General features: G+C 36.4%; 1 protein-coding gene across 1 annotated transcript; it reads left to right on the top strand.

Moving 5' to 3' along the window:
* The first annotated feature begins 4,031 nt into the window (after window positions 1-4,031).
* Window positions 4,032-7,022, top strand: LOC136024614 (serine/threonine-protein phosphatase 6 regulatory ankyrin repeat subunit C-like). The gene has a single exon (XM_065700046.1). The coding sequence runs from the start codon at window positions 4,183-4,185 to the stop codon at window positions 6,364-6,366; it is 2,184 nt and encodes a 727-aa protein (XP_065556118.1). The 5' UTR covers window positions 4,032-4,182; the 3' UTR covers window positions 6,367-7,022.
* Window positions 7,023-20,987: the final 13,965 nt, after the last annotated feature.

Here is a 20,987-nt window from a genome sequence, read left to right as displayed (position 1 = left end):
CCAAAGCATGCTCTAGTTTGAAAACTCTCCTTCAAAGTATAAGCAAAAATGGGTACGAATTTATTATTATTGGAGATATGAACACTGATGTAAAACGTGATTCTGCTCGTACTGTCAACCTACTTGATTGTCTCCCTGATTACAGAATAATTGCAAAGGATCTACCCTTCTCGTATGTGCATAATTCCGGCAGCTTATCGGATATTGATCACGTGATTTGTTCCCCGTTCATTACATCTTCAACAGTGCATGTCCACGAAGATGAGCAAGATATTGATCACCTTCCTTTATCGCTATGCTTTTCGATTAGAAAAGATAGTACTGACACGGCTTGTGCTCCTGCCTCTAAATGGTTTGTGCGGAGTAATTGGAAAAATGTTAATATGCCATTATATATTTCAACCCTGGCCATTCTCCTTGGTTCTTTACATGTACCTTTTCATCTACTCCAGCTGAGTGTTAGTCCTACTAAAAGTAATTACGATCTGAATCATTATTACAACCAAATCGTGTGGTGTTTAAAACGCGCTGAGGAGGTTGCTGTCCCTCAGGAGCGAGTGAGGAAAAGTACAAGGAAACCAATTTGGTCGTGTGACCCTGAGCTGAAAAGTGTGAAAAATAAAGCCAAATTGTGGCTGCGTATATGGGTTGCTAACGGTCGACCATTAGCTGGGAATTTGTTTGAAATAAAACAAAAAACTAAGCGTGAGTTTAAGAAATGTCTGCGATCGAGCCGTTACAAAGGGTTAGAATATCCTACCAATAAGAAAGAATGGGACAAAGTGATTAATTCAGCTAATTTAAATAACTTGGCAAATCCTAATTGCCCCATTACGCCTTCTGCATGGTCTGACCACTATTCAGTTATATTTTCCAAAGTGAATTATGCAGTGCACGCGCTTTATTCGAAACTGCTTGTTTCGGTTCTCCCACCTTCCCTGACTCAGGCACAAGTTATTCCCGTTTCAGTTGACGCTGTAATTGCATCTGTTAAGAAATTGAAATCAAGTTCTCTTGATATTGACGGTATCAGTGCTTGTCATCTAAAAATAAATTGCCCGTCCTTGTTTTTCCATTTACAGTTGTTTTTCCGAATGTGCCTTTGTTGTTCCCTCGTTCCTGACAGCTTTTTGTGTGGAACTGTCACTTCTGTACTTAAACGAGGTAAGACTCCTTTGGATTGTTCTTCTTACAGGCCTATCACGGTTGCTTGTAATTTTAGTAAAATCCTTGAACACATCCTACTTCCTTTCATAAGTATGAATGCTAATCTCGGGGAGAATCAGTTTGGTTTTCGGTCTGGCATCGGGTGCCAGCACGCTCACCGTGCTCTTGCTTTCCTTCTTAAAGATGCTTCGGCTAAAGGGTATGGTCTTCATATTTGTGCTCTTGATCTTTCTAAGGCTTTCGATAGTGTTGTACATAGTCAGGCTCTTTACTCTCTTTATAGTCACGGTATTAACCTTTCAGTTATTTTTCTTCTAAAGTTTTGGTATAGTAATTCTTATCTTCGAATTAAAACTAATGGTGCCCTTTCATCTTCTAATGTTCTTGTTCGTCGGGGCGTACGGCAGGGTGGAGTGTTATCTCCTAGTATTTTCAAATTTTGTATCTCTGGTATTCTTGAGAATATTTCTTCTATGTGTTTTGTTGGTTTGAGTGATATTTCTTACCTTGCTTATGCTGATGACATTCTTCTAATTAACCGGTCTAAACTCAGTCTATCGCAGATGGTTCATAAAGTTTCTTCTTCTTTTACTAAAATCGGTCTTTCGCTTAATGTTGATAAATGTGAGTATCTTTCTTTCAATGTTCCCTCGTCTCCTAGGCCTCTAATTTTTCAAAATTTTTCTATCCCTCATGAAGATTCGATCCGGTGGTTGGGTATTACATTTACAAAAAATCTTAAAACTCTTCGGGAGCGTGCTGTCTGGGATGCTAGAGTGAAAATCCAGATTGGTTACTCTAAAATTGTAGCCAATCGAGGGAAATACAATCGTATTGCCCTTGGTAAGCTTTATTCTACTTTTTCCGATCATTCTGTTCTTTACCTTTCTGGGCTTTACCCTATATTTAAGAAAAAAGATATTAGCGATATTCGATCCTCTTATTTCCGTTTCTGTAAATTTCTTCTCTATCTTCCTCTGTGGTATAAGAATCGAAAGATAGTCAAAAAGTTCCATCTTCCGAACATTACTGAGAAGCTGACTGATCTACACAAAAAGCTCTCAGAAACGGCGTATCGGCGTTTGTCGCCTCACCACGGTCTGATCCGTTTGTATGATTAATGTCTATTGTTGACTCTCGTTTTTTTGTTATTTGTTTTTTTATTTGTTATTTGTTTTCCGTTTTTCTTCAAGTTTTTACTCCACTATTTATCTTTTTGATGTAAGTGGGTTAGAAATAAATATTATTATTAATAACATACGTGAACAACGGGCACAGTTAATAACTTGCAGTCGTTCCCCCAGTGACTATAGGGGATTTAGTCATCCTCAAGGACTTAGTCATTAGAATTTTTGATTTTGCTGAAGTAAATGGCTATCTCAAAATTTTGATCCGGTGACTTTAGAAATAAATGAGCATACGAGTGGGCCTAGTTCCCTTCCATTTTTTGTCAATTATAAAGGGTACTAGAACTTCTCATTTGCGTTTGAATGAGGTTTCTTGCGATATTCAAGGACCAACGTGTCGATATGATCATCCCTGGAAAAAAAATAACAGCAAGCAACAAAAAAACAACATTAGAAACACGAGTTTCAATTTTGAGAAGAAATACAACAATGGTATGTAGTCCATTTATGATTGATTTTATTAATTTCATTATATACAGAAGTCTCAATTTTGAGAAAAATTTACGTTCTTATATCAAACGACATTTTAGAGTTAAAAAATAAATTTCCGGTAGCTAAATCAGTGTCAGTCAGAAGCTAAGGTATGTGACACCAAAGAAAGAGGGATAATGGTATGCAATCCATTTTCCAAATCTATTAGATATGATATTGCAGGATTTCCACCTTTTTACATATTTCCTATTGGATATTGGAAATGGCTTCTCATTGGCACCATTGAGTTAACATGAATTTATCGACAATCACTTGAGGAGTTATACCTTTCCCCTTTAATTAAAATATTGAAAATAAAGAAGCATACAAAATTTTTTGAAGATGTTTTTCTTGATGAAGAATTTTCATTTCTAATTCAGTGCAGTAAAACTTACTTACAAAGGCTATAAAATTCGATTATTTAATTTCTAATAAGGACTTCAAAAAATAAGGGGAAAATATATTTTGCATAAGGAACTTTATCGAGACAAAGTTATTAATGAAAAAATTATGACATTAGACAGTTGAAATAATTTTCAGAGAATGGGGGTGGGGAGATCATGGAAATGAATTTTGCAAATTCCACCTTATTTCTAGAAATATGTTCTCCGGTTCCACCATGTGTTTCTCATTTACATTTGTGTGATTTTGGTCCATACCAAGAGTTTTGTTTTAGTTGAGAAGAAAACTGTGTTTTTCTAATAAATTTAGGCTCTTGCTTTGTGAAGCACAGAGCAATGATAATGGTGGAAAAAAGAAATGAGATCCCTTATAAGAAAACAGCGCATGCTGGCATTGATATTTTGTTTTTTTATTTACAAAAATCATGTTAAACAGTTCCATTTCAAATGAGCCCTTAAACAACTAAGTTTTTTGGTGCCCCTCTAGCTATATATAAAAAAAAAGTCAGCACCACCCATGCAAAAAGTTATATTCCTGGATGTTCGAGGGGAGCGAAAGTGCTGTATTTTTTTAGTTTGAAATTTTGACAAAGAAAATTCCAATGACATAATTTTCATTTCGATTCGACACTTTTTCGATGGTTTATGAATAGCTTTGGGAATTCCCATTACTTTGTTTTTACAATAACCTTTAACTTTGGGCGAAGTACCTTGGTAAAACAAGCAAATAAATTATGTATTGTGCCCACTTCGCTCTTCATATCACTTCACTACAATATTATCATGTAATTTGTAGTATGACGTCATTGTAACCTCCATACAGCCTTTTATATTTGTAGGTGACTTCATTGTGAGCATCAAAGTAGATTCATAAATATGACGTTATCTTTACCATATAAATTGGAATCCACATGGTGTGGTTCAGTTATTAATTGTATTTGATACGGCACAAAATAATGTTTAAGACCAATTTAAAACATAAAGAATATGAAATGGGCGCATGTTGCGCCCATTGTCATCTTCCAAACATGGAAGATGAAGAAAATAAATTGAATACTTCTGAAAAACCGAATAACAAGGGAAATAACCTGAATTTGAAAGAGAGGGATAAGAAAACAGATTTGCGTCAGCCTGATACTAAGAGAACACTGGGTAAATGTACACTGCTGCTGAGAAATAAAGTCGATCAATATTTCGAAGAACAAGGATTGGAGGAAAAGGAAAAATTGGCAAAAAGAAGGAAAGTAGCCATGTCCGATAACGAGGAAGTAAATAGTAGTTTAATTCGTGCAGTTCGTGAAGGAGACCTAGAAGGAGCAAAGAACCTAATCAACTCTTTTGGGCTGTCTTACATCAAAAAATCGCCAGATGGATACAGGCTACTTTGTCAAGCTCTGATTAACAAAAACACAGCAATTGCTAAATTACTTTTAAATCACGATTGTAAAGTCAACATTGAAGACTGTCCGTATGATGGAAAAATTATTCCATTTAAGATGATTAAAAATGATGATGAAAGAAAACTTACTGGTACGCCACTTCATCATGCAGTTATTAGTGGTGATTTAGAAGTTATTAAGATGGTTTTAGATAAAGGTGCTGATGTTAATGCAAGAGATATTTATGGAGAAAGTCCACTTCATTTAGCAGCTTCAAGTAGATGCTCACAGACTGTTGTTAAACGTCTTTTAAAGTTAGGTGCAGACGTTCATATAAGAAATGAAAATGGTGAAAGTCCACTTCATTTAGCAGCTTCTCAAGAACACCCAAAAAGTGTTGAAAATTTTTTAAAGTCCGGCGTAGATGTTAATATAAGAATAACTCGTGGTCAAAGTCTTCTTCACTTAGCAGCTTTATTTGGACACCCAAAAACTGTTGAATATCTTTTAAAGTCTGGTGCAGATGTTAATAAAAGAAATAATAATGGTGAAAGTCCACTTCACTTAGCAACTTTTCATGGACACTCACAAACAGCTGAATGTCTTTCAAGGTGTGGTGCGGAAGTTAATGCAAGAGACATTTATGGCAAAAGTCCACTTCATTTAGCAGCTTTTCGTGGACACACACAAACAGCTGAATGCCTTTTAAGGTCTGGTGAGGAAGTTAATGCAAGAGACATTAATGACAGAAGTCCACTTCATTTAGCAGCTTTTCGTGGACACACACAAACAGCTGAATGTCTTTCAAGCTGTGGTGCGGAAGTTAATGCAAGAGACATTTATGGCAAAATTCCACTTCATTTAGCAGCTTTTCGTGGACACACACAAACAGCTGAATGCCTTTTAAGGTCTGGTGAGGAAGTTAATGCAAGAGACATTTATGGCAGAAGTCCACTTCATTTCGCAGCTCTTCTTGGACACACACAAACAGCTGAATGTCTTTTAAGGTCTGGTGCGGATGTTAATGCAAGAGACATTCATGGCAGAAGTCCACTTCATTTAGCAGCTTTTCGTGGACACACACAAACAGCTGAATGCCTTTTAAGGTCTGGTGCGGATGTTGATGCGAGAAAAATTAATGGTGAAAGACCAATTCATTTAGTAGCTCATTGTGGGAACACACAAACAGCTGAATGTCTTTTAAGGTCTGGTACGGATGTTAATGCAAGAGACATTTATGGCAGAAGTCCACTTCAAACAGCAGCTCTTTGTGGACACAATCTTGCTTTATATATTGCATACCACTTATTAAAAATGATGGGGGCGAATTTATATGTAAGTGAAAGAAACAAATCACTCTTAGTCCAGGTTCTTTCTTGTTCGAAATGGGATCAATGTGAAAGAGAACTAGAGCAAATGAAGAGTGAGATAATATTTTGTAATATTTCGTTCTATGACATTTTCATCAAAGGAATAAGCTTGATGGAATTATACACGATGAATGAAATTTCCTTGAAAAGCTTACTGAAATCAGCGAACTGGGAAGCAAAATTTCCAATATGTAAGACCATAATAGTTAGCCATTTCAGAGAGAGTATAGAAAGGAAAGTGTTACTTGAACTAGCCAAAAGAAGCTTCAATTTTGTGTTTAATAGATTTGGTGAGTTACCACATGAATGTTCTGAACAGATACTGAACTATCTAACCAATGAAAACTTGAACAATTTGATAGATACTTCTGAGCTTCATGACAACAGTTGAGGAGAAGTGGTATAGTGGTAGAAGTCCACTTCATTTAGCAGCTATTCTTGAACAATCGCAAACAGTTGAATGTCTTCTAAGGTCTGGTGCGGATGTTAAAGCAAGAGACATTTATGACAAAAGTCCACTTCATTTAGCAGCTCTTCGTGGACACACACAAACAGTTGAATGCCTTTTAAGGTCTGGTGCGGATGTTAATGCAAGAAATATTAATGAAAAACGTCCAAAACATTCAATGTCTGGCGCTGGTTTTCAGTGGACTTTCAGTGGTGAAAGTCCACTTCATTTAGCAGCTAGAGGTGGATGCTCACTGACTGTTGTTGAATGTCTTTTAAAATTTGGTGTTGATATTAATACAAGAAATAATAATGGTGAAAGTCCACTTCATTTAGCACCTTTACATGGGCACCAAAAAACTATTGAATGTCTTTTAAAGTCTAGCGCAGATGTTAATATAAGAAATATTCATGGTTAAAGTCCACTTCATAAAGCAGTTTTAAATGTACAATTATTAAGAATGTCGGGATTAGGATACTATTTCTATGTTCAATCTAGAGACAAGGATGATATGACAATACTTCATGTTGTTGCAACTCTTCTGAAGCATGGAGCTGACATAAATATCTATATATATAAAAACTAGTTGTGTCCCTGTGTCCCACCTGTGAATATAGAAAGATATATATATATATATATATATATATATATATATATATATATATATATATATATATATATATATATATATATATATATATATATATATATATATATATATATATATATATATATATATATATATATATATCTATATATATAAAAATAAGTTGTCTGTGGATGGATGTGTGGATGGATGTGTGGATGGATGTGTCAGGTGACGTCACCTGAAAAAACTGGATTAGGTGACGTCAAAACTGAAAAAACTAAAAAAAGGCAAAAACTACAAAAAAAAACTAAAAACTAATAAAAAAAATAAAAAAGCTAAAAAACTAAAAAAACTATAAAGGTAAAAACCAATAAAAAACTAAAAAAAAAACTGAAAAAACTAAAAAAAGGCAAAAACTACAAAAAAAAACTAAAAACTAATAAAAAAAGTAAAAAAGCTAAAAAACTAAAAAAACTAAAAAAACTAAAAAAAGGTAAAAAACTAAAAAAAATAAAAAATAAAAAAAAACTAAAAAAAAGGAAAAAACTGAAAAATAAGCTAAAATAAAGGTAAAAACCAATAAAAAACTAAAAAAAAAAAAGGAAAAAACTAATAAATGACGACACTCAAAGAGAAAGCGACCAGGACAAAAAACTAAAAAAAAGGCAAAAACTACAAAAAAACTAAAAACTAATAAAAAAAATAAAAAAGCTAAAAAACTAAAAAAACTAAAAAAAGGTAAAAAACTAAAAAAACTAAAAACTAAAAAAAAACTAAAAAAGGTAAAAACTAAAAGAACTAAAAAAGAAAAAAATAAATGACGACACTCAAAGAGAAAGCGACCAGGACAAAAGGAATGTTCGATTAGCAATCAACAAAGCACCGGGACACAGGGAGTATAAATGACGACCAGGACACAAGTAAAAAAAAAAATTAACAAAACTAAAAAGAAGGTAAAAACTACAAAAAAACTAAAAAGAAAAAAAAACTAAAAACTAATAAAAAAACTAAAAAATCTAAAAATCTAAATAAACTAAAAAAGAAAAAAAAAGGAAAAAAATAAAGGAGAAAAACAAAACTAAAAAACGAATGTATATACAGACCGGTACACCGGGATACAAATGACGACCGGGACACAGGGAATATAAATAACGACCGGGACACAGGGACACAACTACAACGGGGACACCGGGGGAAACAGGGGGATATAAATGACGACCGGGACAAAAAAACTAAAAAGAAATAAAAACTAAAAACTAATAAAAAAAACTAAAAAATCTAAAAATCTAAATAAGCTAAAAAAGAAAAAAAAAGGAAAAAAATAAAGGAGAAAAACAAAACTAAAAAACGAATGTATATACAGACCGGGACACCGGGATACAAATGATGACCGGGACCCGGGACACAGGGAATATAAATGACGACCGGGACACAGGGACACAACTACAACGGGGACACCGGGGGAAACAGGGGGATAACCTGACAATCTATTTATATGCAAAGACAATGGGACAGCAAAGAATGTTGTATATTCGCAAGTTTTACGTAGTTAAAACCATATATATATATATATATATCTATATTCACAGGTGGGACATAGGGACACAACTACAATGGCGCGTAACTATTATGGCGCGTAACGACTTACGCGCGCGGGGGGGCTTGGGGGGGGCGCGAAGCGCCCCCACCAACTAGGTGTTGGGGTGGCGCGAAGCGCCACCCCAACAGCTAGTATATATATATATATATATATAAATATATAATAGCTGTTGGGTGGCTGTTGGGGTATTTATAATTATATATTACAAATATATAATAGCTATTGGGGTTGGGGTGGCGCTTCGTGCCACCCCAACACCTAGTTGGTGGGGGAAGTTTGCGCCCCCCCGCGCGCGTGTCTTTACGTGCCATATTAGTTACGCGCCATTGTAGTTGTGTCCCTGTGTCCTCTGTGCATATAAATAGATTGTCAGGTTTACCGACTCTTGATCATGCAACATATAATTGTCCATGGGAAAAACAATCTGTATTCATACCTCATTATTCTAATGATTGCCCTTGAGCTTTGTTGATGGTGATTGCTAATTGAACATTCCCTGTGTCCCCGTCGTCATTTATATATCTCCCTGTGCCCCCCAGCGTCCCCGTTGTTGTTGTTTCCCTGTGTCCCGGTCGTCATTTGTGTCCCGGTGTCCCAGTCAGTAATTTCTCTTTGAATGTCGCGGTCGTCATTTATATTCCCTGTGTCCCGGTGTCCCTGTCGTCATTTTTGTCCCGGTCGTCATTTGTGTTCCGGTGTCCCGGTCTGTAATTTTTCTTTGAGTTTTCTGGTCGTCATTTATATTCCCTGTGTCCCGGTCGTCATTTGTGTCCCGGTGCTCTGTTGATGGTGATTGCTAATCGAACATTCCTTGTGTCCCGGTCGCTTTCTCTTTGAGTGTCCCGGTCGTCATTTATATTCCCTATGTCGCGGTGTAGCACGTGTGGTGGAAACCCTGAAAGATCCACGGAATTTAAAAATTCAGATGGATAATTAACCGCTTCATTTGGTTCCAAAACTGTGTCGACTGACTTGTAAAGGACTGCCTGGTCTCGAATCTTGGTCAAAACAATATTGTTGATTTCGTGGACGTCTATATTTTTGGGTGCGAGAATTGCTCTTTCACTTAGCCATTTATTATTTTTATAATTTTTTAGAATATTCGGAAATACTTTTTCAATCAATTCATTTTTGGACGTCACTAAATTACAGAAATCAGCAGGTAGTTGTATACGTCCTGAAATTGAGTCTACTGGGAGCTTTCCGTTTCCAATTGCCAGCAATTGATCTGAAAATGTTTGACCAGAGTCATCGTTTTGCAATAGAACACGCATATTTGTAGTTAATTTTAATGTTTTTACGTGTGCCCTTAAATTAGAATTTTTCAAGCAAGCATTCATTTTGTCTGCAGGAGTTGATCTAGGTATTACAGGTAATGTTTGCCTGAAATCTCCCGCAAGCAATATTAATGTGCTGGCAAAGGGTTTCAACTTCCCTCGCAAATCTTTCAAGCATTGATCCAGAGCCTCGAGCGATTTTTGTGTGCCATTGTGCACTCATCCCAAATAATAAGTTTACTGCAATACTTTACCCATCCTAGATAATTTGAAAATATTGCTCGTGGGAGTTTCTGTAGAATGCAAATTCAGAGGCAATTTCAAAGTGGAATGAGCAGTTCTTCCACCAGGCAGCAATGTTGTGGCTATTCCGGACGACGCAATTGCCAACGCTATATCATTTTTTGATCGAATTGATGCCAGAATCAGTTTTATCACAAATGTATTACCAGTACCTCCTGGCGCATCCAAAAAGAATATTTCTCCAACGTTGTTATCGACACAATGCATTATCGTTATCATAAATGTCTTTGTGTTCCGACGTTAACTTGGAAATGTTATTTTGTACATACGATAATAGATCACTCGTACTGTAACTTTGTTCACGATCCAATTCTACACATGTCGAAACAGCAGCGATACGGTTAGGTGAAGGCATTCCCAAATCCTGAAGAGGTTTGTTTGCCATACATACGCACAAATCTTCTATAATAACTAAAGTGTAGTTATAAATTTCTGATGTAAAATCAAAAGTCATATCTGACGTCTCTAACTGTTTTCGAAGGAGTATATCTTCGGACATTTTTAACATATATTTTTCCCATAACTATGTAGGAGCTGATGGAGAGCAAGTTGTCAAAATGATGCCAAACAATGCACGAATTTGACTTGGGGTTGACGTTTCGCACGCGTCATTGATGCAGTTATCCCAGTGTTGGTCATTCTCCAATAAATTCAGAGCTTGGCATGCACTACGGTAAGTGTCATGTATAGTACCGTTTACAGTTCTCAAATACTCAAAGGATGTCGGACCGGGCACATTCACCAAAAGCAGGCGTAGAAAGAAGCATTCATGTTGATTGGGGTGAACGGTGTAGAGTCTTCCTATCGTGGTATCTTTGAAAATGGTAGGTTGGCCGTCGACTGACTTACCCTGTTTTCGACGTTCAAATACTTTATTTTTAGTATTCCACGTGTAATACAAAGGCACTTCAGTATACAGCAGTTTTTTTGCAAAAGAATCATTTTTGCAAAGCGAAAAGAAAGCGGTTAACTTTGTATCCGGTGGATTCAGGGCTCTTTGTTGCACGTTGGTTTCCAAGAAATAAACACGTTGACCATTCTGTAAGTGTACCACTAAGTGAACAACAGCTGGACTACGTTCATGTATCGGAAATGAAAGAATTCGCCAAACAGCTTCATTACTCCTTATGTATCTTCCAGCCTGATATTGTACGATTTCGTCGATATCTTTGATTTCGGGCTGCAAGCCAAAAACTGCCATGTCACTACCTTTGTTGACGTATTTACATATGTATTTGATTGCCTTTACGGAGAAACAGTATTCAACGTTTATGTGTGCATTAAATGTTTTTGATAATAATGGGGAATATGGAACAACCCACTGGTTATCTACTTCGATGGTGGTACCGTTACGCTTCTTTATTATTGCTGTTTTACCGCCATCTTCAGTAGATCTTCCTCTATATTGTGGGTAACCATCATTGCCAGTAATTGTGTTGGATACTAAAAGTGGAGGATATTGCTTTGTGACCTTCCTTTGGCCATGCATGGTGAATTTTCATTCAGTGCACCGCAAGGTCCATGTATCATATTTTTTAAAATAATATCATGTAACCCCTTATCGACATTTTTATCAGGTAATTCAGCGGAAATCACATCATCAATTTCGTTCGAAGTAATTTTTTATGTAGCCAGATTAGTATATGTAAGTGTGGCAAACCTCGTTTTTGCCATTCCACTGAGTACATCCAGCATCGCACTGACCCAAACACTTCAAGTTTTACTATGTAGTTTATCAGTGATTTCAACTTTTGCCGGAAGACACGGGCCGTAATGTCATGTCTATGAACCGCCGATTGTCCTTGAAGTAAAAGCTGCAGTATCTCGTCCCAAGATTGATTACATTTAAATGTAATAAATAAATCTGGACGACCATAGAGACGAACATACGCAATAGCATCTTGAGCATATTCATGCATATGACGGGGACTGCCATAATATGACGAAGGTAAAATTGTTAATCTTCCAACGTTTGTGGTATTACCGTCATTTATAACTGCATCTCGCAAATGAATATATTGTTCAGAGCGGAGCTTGGTCTGATTCAGGCGGATATATAGCAAACGTTCTGATTCAATTTTAGCATACATATCAACGACGAATTGGTGAAACAATTCACGGTATTTTAAAATATAATTTTCTTCATCTTGCCGAATCATTAGTCGATAGGAATAATAATGCATTGCACTGCATTTCTTATTCATTTTTTTGTTAGTGGCTGGATTCATCAATTTAATATTAAAGTGATAGCCGTCGGCTCCATCCCAAAAAATGATAGGATATTTTAGGGCATCGTAGCATCGATGAGTTTCAGCAATTCTTAACAACTGAGCGTTTCGCTTATGAAGAATAATATCTCGAGGTTAAAACTGATCACCGACCATAGCGATTGCCACTTCGTCGATAGTTGGAGCATTGTATCTACGCACATGTTGGCCAGGAGGCGTTTTGTCAGCGGAAATAACAATTTTATGCGTATCAGTAGGCATCAAATCGATGGCTGTTTCAAACAGACGCTCTAAATTATTATTTTCGTGGAAAAGATGTTGCAATTGGGAAACGATTGTCCTTTCAACGTTGGGAGAAATTTCGCAACGTGCATTCAATTCAGAATTTCTATCACTGATGAAGTACAATTGTAAAAATTTATGATTCTCGCCTGAGAATGGTAGAAGGGACCCTGCTCTATGATAAATTTGCCCTTTTACTTTGAAAGTAGACATAAATTGATCTGGATTTTCGATTTGGGCTCCAAACGACGTCATTTGGAAACATGAGTTATATTTTCTGACTTGTGACAAAAAACGCTTAGATTCTGACGTAGTTCCAGTAAGGAAAGTCTTCAACGGCTCTGGTGGTGCAGCCAATAGAGGAAGTTTAACTTTTCCTGAGGCACAACACATTCCAATTGTTTCACCATTGAATTTCAAGGCCTTGCAATAGGGACAAATTTTAGACATAGTTCCGATTTGAACACATCTACTCAAGCTATAATCATCGACTGGGCTGTACCTGAATGCCAGGCGATAATTTTCAGGTTGCTCTGATTCCTCGGCACGCTTTCTTTTGGCATTATATTTTGAAGCCACAAGACTGTTTTCACGTTGCTCTTGTGATTCCTCGGCACGCCTTCTTTTTTCACTTTCTCTTTTAGCAGTAAGTCTGGTTTCGCGTTGCTCTGGTAGTTCCTCGACACGCCTTCGTTGACGGAAATTGAACATTCCTAATCTGGCATTATCTCTTGAAGCCGCAAGCCTGTTTTCACGTTGCTCTTGTGATTCCTCGGCACGCTTTCTGTTCTTACTTTCTCTATCAGCCGCAAGCCTATTTTCACACCGTTGTTGTGGTTCCTCGTCACGCTTTCTTTTCTTACTTTCTCTATCAGCCGCAAGCCTGTTTTCTTGCTGTTCTTGAGATTCCTCGGCACACTTTCTTTTCTTACTTTCTCTATCAGCCGCAAGTTTTTTGGCATAGACTCTTTGAGCAGCTCTTTGAGCACTTTCAACATAATTATTCCAAGTAGACATCTTCTCATTTTTACTAATTCGTGACGAGTTGAAGTCACGCGTTGAATAGCAGGAACTTAACAAAAAACAAAACTAATTCTAAAATATTCAGGTAATTTTCTATTTTGAAATAAAAACTAAAAGTTATTGCTCAGACAACATAAATATTTTTGATGTTTACATAATAGCTTTATTGGTTCTGGACTAAAAACTAAATATATATATATATATATATATCTTCTATATATATAAAAATAAGTTGTCTGTGGATCTGTGGATGGATCAGGTGACGTCATGTTTCGGCTGACGTCATGAAATTAGTTGCCATCATTTTTGCTTTGAAGGTGACGTCATTCAAGTTATATAAGACATATGTTCGCCGTCATGTTTCGGCTGACGTCATGAAATTAGCTGCCATCATTTTTGCTTTGAAGGCGTGACGTCATTCAAGTTATATAAGGCGTATGTTCGCGTAGAATTTTATTAATGCTTAAGTTTATAATGACTGATGAAGATGATCAAAGAGTCTATGCCAAAAAACTTGCTGCTGATAGAGAAAGTCAGAAAAGAAAGCGTGCCGAGGAACTACCAGAGCAACGCGAAAGCAGACTTGCTGCTAAAAGAGAAAGTGAAAAAAGAAGGCGTGCCGAGGAACTACTAGAGCAACGCAGAAGCAGACTTGCTGCTAAAAGAGAAAGTGAAAAAAGAAGGCGTGCCGAGGAATCAAAAGACCAGCAGGGAAACAGGCTTGAGGCTGATAGAGAAAGAAAGAACAGAAAGCATGCCGAGGAACTACCAGAGCAACGCAGAAGCAGACTTGCTGCTAAAAGAGAAAGTGAAAAAAGAAGGCGTGCCGAGGAATCAAAAGACCAGCAGGGAAACAGGCTTGCTGCTGATAGAGAAAGTAAGAAAAGAAAGCGTGCCGAGGAATCAGAGCAATCTGAAAGTTATCGCCTGGCATTCAGGTACAACCCCGTCGATGATTATAGCTTGAGTAGATGTGTTCAAATCGGGACAATGTCTAAAATTTGTCCCTATTGCAAGGCCTTGAAATTCAATGGTGAAACAATGGGAATGTGTTGCGCCTCAGGAAAAGTTAAACTTCCTCTATTGGCTGCACCACCAGAGCCATTGAAGACTTTCCTTACTGGAACTACGTCAGAATCTAAGCGTTTTTTGTCAAAAATCAGACAATACAACTCATGTTTCCAAATGACGTCGTTTGGAGCCCAAATCGAAAATCCAGATCAATTTATGTCTACTTTCAAAGTAAAAGGGCAAATTTATCATAAAGCAGGGTCCCTTCTACCATTCTCAGGCGAGAATCATAAATTTTTACAATTGTACTTCATCAGTGATAGAAATTCTGAATTGAATGCACGTTGCGAAATTTCTCCCAACGTTGAAAGGACAATCGTTTCCCAATTGCAACATCTTTTCCACGAAAATAATAAGTTAGTGCGTCTGTTCAAAACAGCCATCGATTTGATGCCTACTGATACTCATAAAATTGTTATTTCCGCTGACAAAACGCCTCCTGGCCAACATGTGCGTAGATACAATGCTCCGACTATCGACGAAGTGGCAATCGTTATGGTCGGTGATCAGTTTTTACCTCGAGATATTATTCTACATAAGCGAAACGCTCAGTTGTTAAGAATTGCTGAAACTCATCGATGCTACGATGCCCTACAATATCCTATCATTTTTTGGGATGGAGCCGACGGCTATCACTTTAATATTAAATTGATGAATCCAGCCACTAACAAAGAAATGAATAAGAAATGCAGTGCAATGCATTATTATTCCTATAGACTAATGATTCGGCAGGATGAAGAAAATTATATTTTAAAATGCCGTGAATTGTTTCACCAATTTATGGTTGATATGTATGCTAAAATTGAATCAGAACGTTTGCTATATATCCGCCTGAATCAGACCAAGCTCCGCTCTGAACAATACATTCATTTGCGAGATGCAGTTATAAATGACGGTAATACCACAAACGTTGGAAGATTAACAATTTTACCTTCGTCATATGTTGGCAGTCCCCGTCATATGCATGAATATGCTCAAGATGCTATTGCGTATGTTCGTCTCTATGGTCGTCCAGATTTATTTATTACATTTACATGTAATCAATCTTGGGACGAGATACTGCAGCTTTTACTTCAAGGACAATCGGCGGTTCATAGGCATGACATTACGGCACGTGTCTTCCGGCAAAAGTTGAAATCACTGATAAACTACCTTGTAAAACATGAAGTGTTTGGGTCAGTGCGATGCTGGATGTACTCAGTGGAATGGCAAAAACGAGGTTTGCCACACGCACATATACTAATCTGGCTACATAAAAAAATTACTTCAAACGAAATTGATGATGTGATTTCCGCTGAAATACCTGATAAAAATGTCGATAAGGGGTTACATGATATTATTGTAAAAAATATGATACATGGACCTTGCGGTGCACTGAACGAAAATTCACCATGCATGGCCAAAGGAAGGTGCACAAAGCAATATCCTCGACTTTTAGCACCCAAAACAATTACTGGCAATGATGGTTACCCACAATATAGAAGAAGATCTACTGAAGATGGCGGTAAAACAGCAATAATAAAGAAGCGTAACGGTACCACCATCGAAGTAGATAACCAGTGGGTTGTTCCATATTCCCCTTTATTATCAAAAACATTTAATGCACACATAAACGTTGAATACTGTAACTCCGTAAAGGCAATCAAATATATATTTAAATACGTCAACAAAGGCAGTGACATGGCAGTTTTTGGCTTGCTGTCCGAAATCAAAGATTTCGATGAAATCGTAGAATATCAGGCTGGAAGATACATAAGCAGTAATGAAGCTTTTTGGCGAATTCTTTCATTTCCGATACATGAACGTAGTCCAGCTGTTGTTCACTTAGCGGTACATTTACAGAATGGTCAACGTGTTTATTTCACGGAAACCAACGTGCAACAAAGAGTCCTGAATCCACCGGATACAACATTAACAGCTTTTTTTCGCTTTGCAAAAATGATTCTTTTGCGAAAAAACTGCTGTATACTGAAGTGCCTTCGTATTACACGTGGAATACTAAAAATAAAGTATTTGAACGTCGAAAACAGGGTAAGTCAGTCGACGGCCAACCTACCATCTTCAAAGATACCACGATAGGAAGACTCTACACCGTTCACCCCAATCAACATGAATGCTTCTTTCTACGCCTGCTTTTGGTGAATGTACCCGGTCCGACATCCTTTGAGTATTTGAGGACTGTAAATGGTACTATACATGACACTTACCGTAGTGCATGCCAAGCTCTGAATTTATTGGAGAATGACCAACACTGGGATAACTGCATCAATGACGCGTGCGAAACGTCAACCCCAAGTCAAATTCGTGCATTGTTTGGCATCATTTTAACAACTTGCTCTCCATCAGCTCCTACAGATTTATGGGAAAAATATAAGTCAAAAATGTCCGAAGATATACTTCATCAAAAACAGTTAGAGACGTCAGACATGACTTTTGATTTTACACCAGAAATTTATAACTACACTTTAGTTGTTATAGAAGATATTTGCATAAGTATGGCAAACAAACCTCTTCAGGGTTTGGGAATGCCTTCACCTAACCGTATCGCTGCTGTTTCGACATGTGTAGAATTGGATCGTGAACAAAGTTACAGTACGAGTGATCTATTGTCGTATGTACAAAATAACATTTCCAAGTTAACGTCGGAACAAAAAGACATTTATGATACGATAATGCATTGTGTCGATAACAACGTTGGAGAAATTTTCTTTTTGGATGCGCCAGGAGGTACTGGTAAAACGTTTGTGATAAAACTGATTCTGGCATCAATTCGATCTAAAAATGATATAGCGTTGGCAATTGCGTCGTCCGGAATAGCCGCAACATTGCTGCCTGGTGGAAGAACTGCTCATTCCGGTTTGAAATTGCCTCTGAACTTGCATTCTACAGAAACTCCCACGTGCAATATTTCCAAATCATCTGGGATGGGTAAAGTATTGCAGCAATGCAAACTTATTATTTGGGATGAGTGCACAATGGCACACAAAAAATCGCTCGAGGCTCTGGATCAATGCTTGAAAGATTTAAGAGGGAATTCGAAACCCTTTGGCAGCACATTAATATTGCTTGCTGGATATTTCAGGCAAACATTACCTATAATGCCTAGATCAACTCCTGCAGACGAAATGAATGCTTGCCTGAAAAATTCTAATTTATGGGCACACGTAAAAACATTAAAATTAACTACAAATATGCGTGTCCGATTGCAAAACGATGACTCTGGTCAAACATTTTCAGATCAATTGCTAGCAATGGGAAACGGAAAGCTCCCAGTAGACTCAATTTCAGAACGTATACAACTACCTGCTGATTTCTGTAATTTAGTGACGTCCAAAAATGAATTGATTGAAAATATATTTCCGAATATTCTAAAAATTTTTAAAAATAATAAATGGCTAAGTGAAAGAGCGATTCGCGCACCCAAAAATATAGACGTCCAGGAAATCAACAATATTGTTTTGACCAAGATTCAAGACCAGGCAGTCCTTTACAAGTCAGTCGACACAGTTTTGGAACCAAATGAAGCGGTTAATTATCCATCTGAATTTTTAAATTCCATAGATCTTTCAGGGTTTCCACCACACGTGCTACAACTAAAAATAGGCGTACCAATAATATTGTTACGTAACACAAACCCACCAAAGCTTTGCAATGGCACTCGAATTGCCGTAAAAAAAACAATGGAAAACCTAATAGAGGCCACAATCCTGACAGGGCCTTTTGAGGGTGAGGCTGTTCTTATTCCTCGCATTCCCATGATTCCAACAGATCTGCCTTTTCAATTTAAAAGATTGCAATTCCCAATTCGATTAGCATTTGCAATCACCATTAACAAAGCTCAAGGTCAATCATTAGAAAAATGTGGTATTGATCTTAATACTGATTGTTTTTCCCATGGACAATTGTACGTTGCATGTTCGAGGGTCGGTAAACCTGACAATCTATTTATATGCAGCGAGAATTGGACAGCGAAGAATGTTGTATATTCTCAAGTTTTACGCAGTTAATTTGTATTTCGGTACCAAATGAAGCGGTTAATTATCCATCTGAATTTTTAAATTCCATAGATCCTTCAGGGTGTCCACCACACCTGCTACAACTAAAAATAGGCGTACCAATAATACTTTTAAGAAATATCAACCCACCAAAGCTTTGCAATGGCACGCGACTTGCCGTAAAAAAAACAATGGAAAACCTAATAGATGCCACAATCTTGACAGGGCCTTATGAGGGTGAGGCTGTTCTTATTCCTCGCATTCCCATGATTCCAACGGATCTGCTTTTTCAATTTAAAAGATTGCAATTCCCAATTCGATTAGCATTTGCAACCACCATCAACAAAGCTCAAGGGCAATCACTAGAAAAATGCGGTATAGATCTTAATACAGATTGCTTTACCAATGTACAATTGTATGTTGCATCTTGAGGGTCGGTAAACCTGACAATCTATTTATACGCACAGACAATGGGACAGCGAAGACTGTTGTATATTCACAAGTTTTACGTAGTTAATTTGTATTATATCTATCTATCTATCTATCTATATAAAAACGAGTTGTGTGTATGCATGTTTGTTTGTTTGTAAAAAGAGCGTTTGCATATGACGTCATTATTAGTACATACGGCTTTGTATATGGACAGACAATGGGAAAGCCAAGAATGTTGTATATTCGCAATTTTTACGTAGTTTGAAACACATATATAAATCTATCTATATTCACAGGTGGGACACAGGGACACAACTACAATGGCGCGTAACTAATATGGCGTGTAACTAATATGGCGCGTAACGACTTACGCGCGCTGGGGGGCTTGGGGGGGCGCGAAGCGCCCCCACCAACTAGGTGTTGGGGTGGCGCGAAGCGCCACCCCAACAGCTAGAATATATATATATATATTTATATATATATATATATATATCTATATATCATATATATATACATATATATATATATATATATATATATATATATATATATATATATATATATATATATATATATATATATATATATATATATATATATATATATATATATATATATATATATATATATATAAATAAGTTGTGTGTCTGTTGCCATTGTAGGCTCTTCAGTCATTTTACAATTAAACATTTTTCCGTCCACGATCTTCTTACAATTAAGAATTTGTCTAAGAACAATTTTCTTAAATACTTTTAATGACCTCATCGTCATAACGAACATGATGACAACTAACTTCATTACGACATGACAACATGATGACATGACATAACTCGAAAGTTGTGTGTCTGTTGCCATTGTAGGCTCTTCAGTCATTTTACAATTAAACATTTTTCCGTCCACGATCTTCTTACAATTAAGAATTTGTCTAAGAACAATTTTCTTAAATACTTTTAATGACCTCATCGTCATAACGAACATGATGACAACTAACTTCATTACGACATGACAACATGATGACATGACATAACTCGAAAGTTGTGTGTCTGTTGCCCTTGCAGGTTCTTCAGTCATTTTACGATTAAATATTTTTCCGTCCACGATCTTCTCACAATTAAAAATTTGTCTTTGAACGATTTTCTTAAATACTTTTAATGACTTCATCGTCATAACAAACATAACGACAACTAACTTCATGACAACATGACGACATGATGACGTCACTGATGATGTCACTGTCATGATGACATGACGTCACTCGACAGACAGACAGACAGACATAACACACAAACAACTTATTTATATCTATATATATAAAAATAAGTTGTCTGTCTGTCTGTGGATGGATCAGGTGACGTCACCTGAAAAAACTGGATCAGGTGACCTCAAAACTGAAAAAACTAAAAAAAGGCAAAAACTACAAAAAAAACAAAAACTAATAAAAAAAATAAAAAAGCTAAAAAACTAAAAAAACTAAAAAAAGGCAAAAACTACAAAAAAAACTAAAAACTAATAAAAAAGCTAAAAAACTAAAAAAAGGCAAAAACTACAAAAAAAACTAAAAACTAATAAAAAAAATAAAAAAGCTAAAAAACTAAAAAACTAAAAAAACTAAAAAAAGGTAAAAAACTAAAAAAACTAAAAACTAAAAAAAACTAAAAAAAAGGAAAAAACTGAAAAATAAGCTAAAATAAAGGTAAAAACCAATAAAAAACTAAAAAAAAAACTGAAAAAACTAAAAAAAGGCAAAAACTACAAAAAAAAACT

Source organism: Artemia franciscana, chromosome 3 (assembly GCF_032884065.1).
Source record: "Artemia franciscana chromosome 3, ASM3288406v1, whole genome shotgun sequence".
Taxonomy (NCBI): Eukaryota; Metazoa; Arthropoda; class Branchiopoda; order Anostraca; family Artemiidae; genus Artemia; species Artemia franciscana.
This window is presented reverse-complemented; position numbering and strand designations above follow the sequence as displayed.

What these genes read in the sequence shown, in the direction of transcription:
- LOC136024614 (XM_065700046.1), top strand. Translation starts at nt 4,183, where the DNA reads ATGTTTAAGACCAATTTAAAACATAAAGAATATGAAATGGGCGCATGT.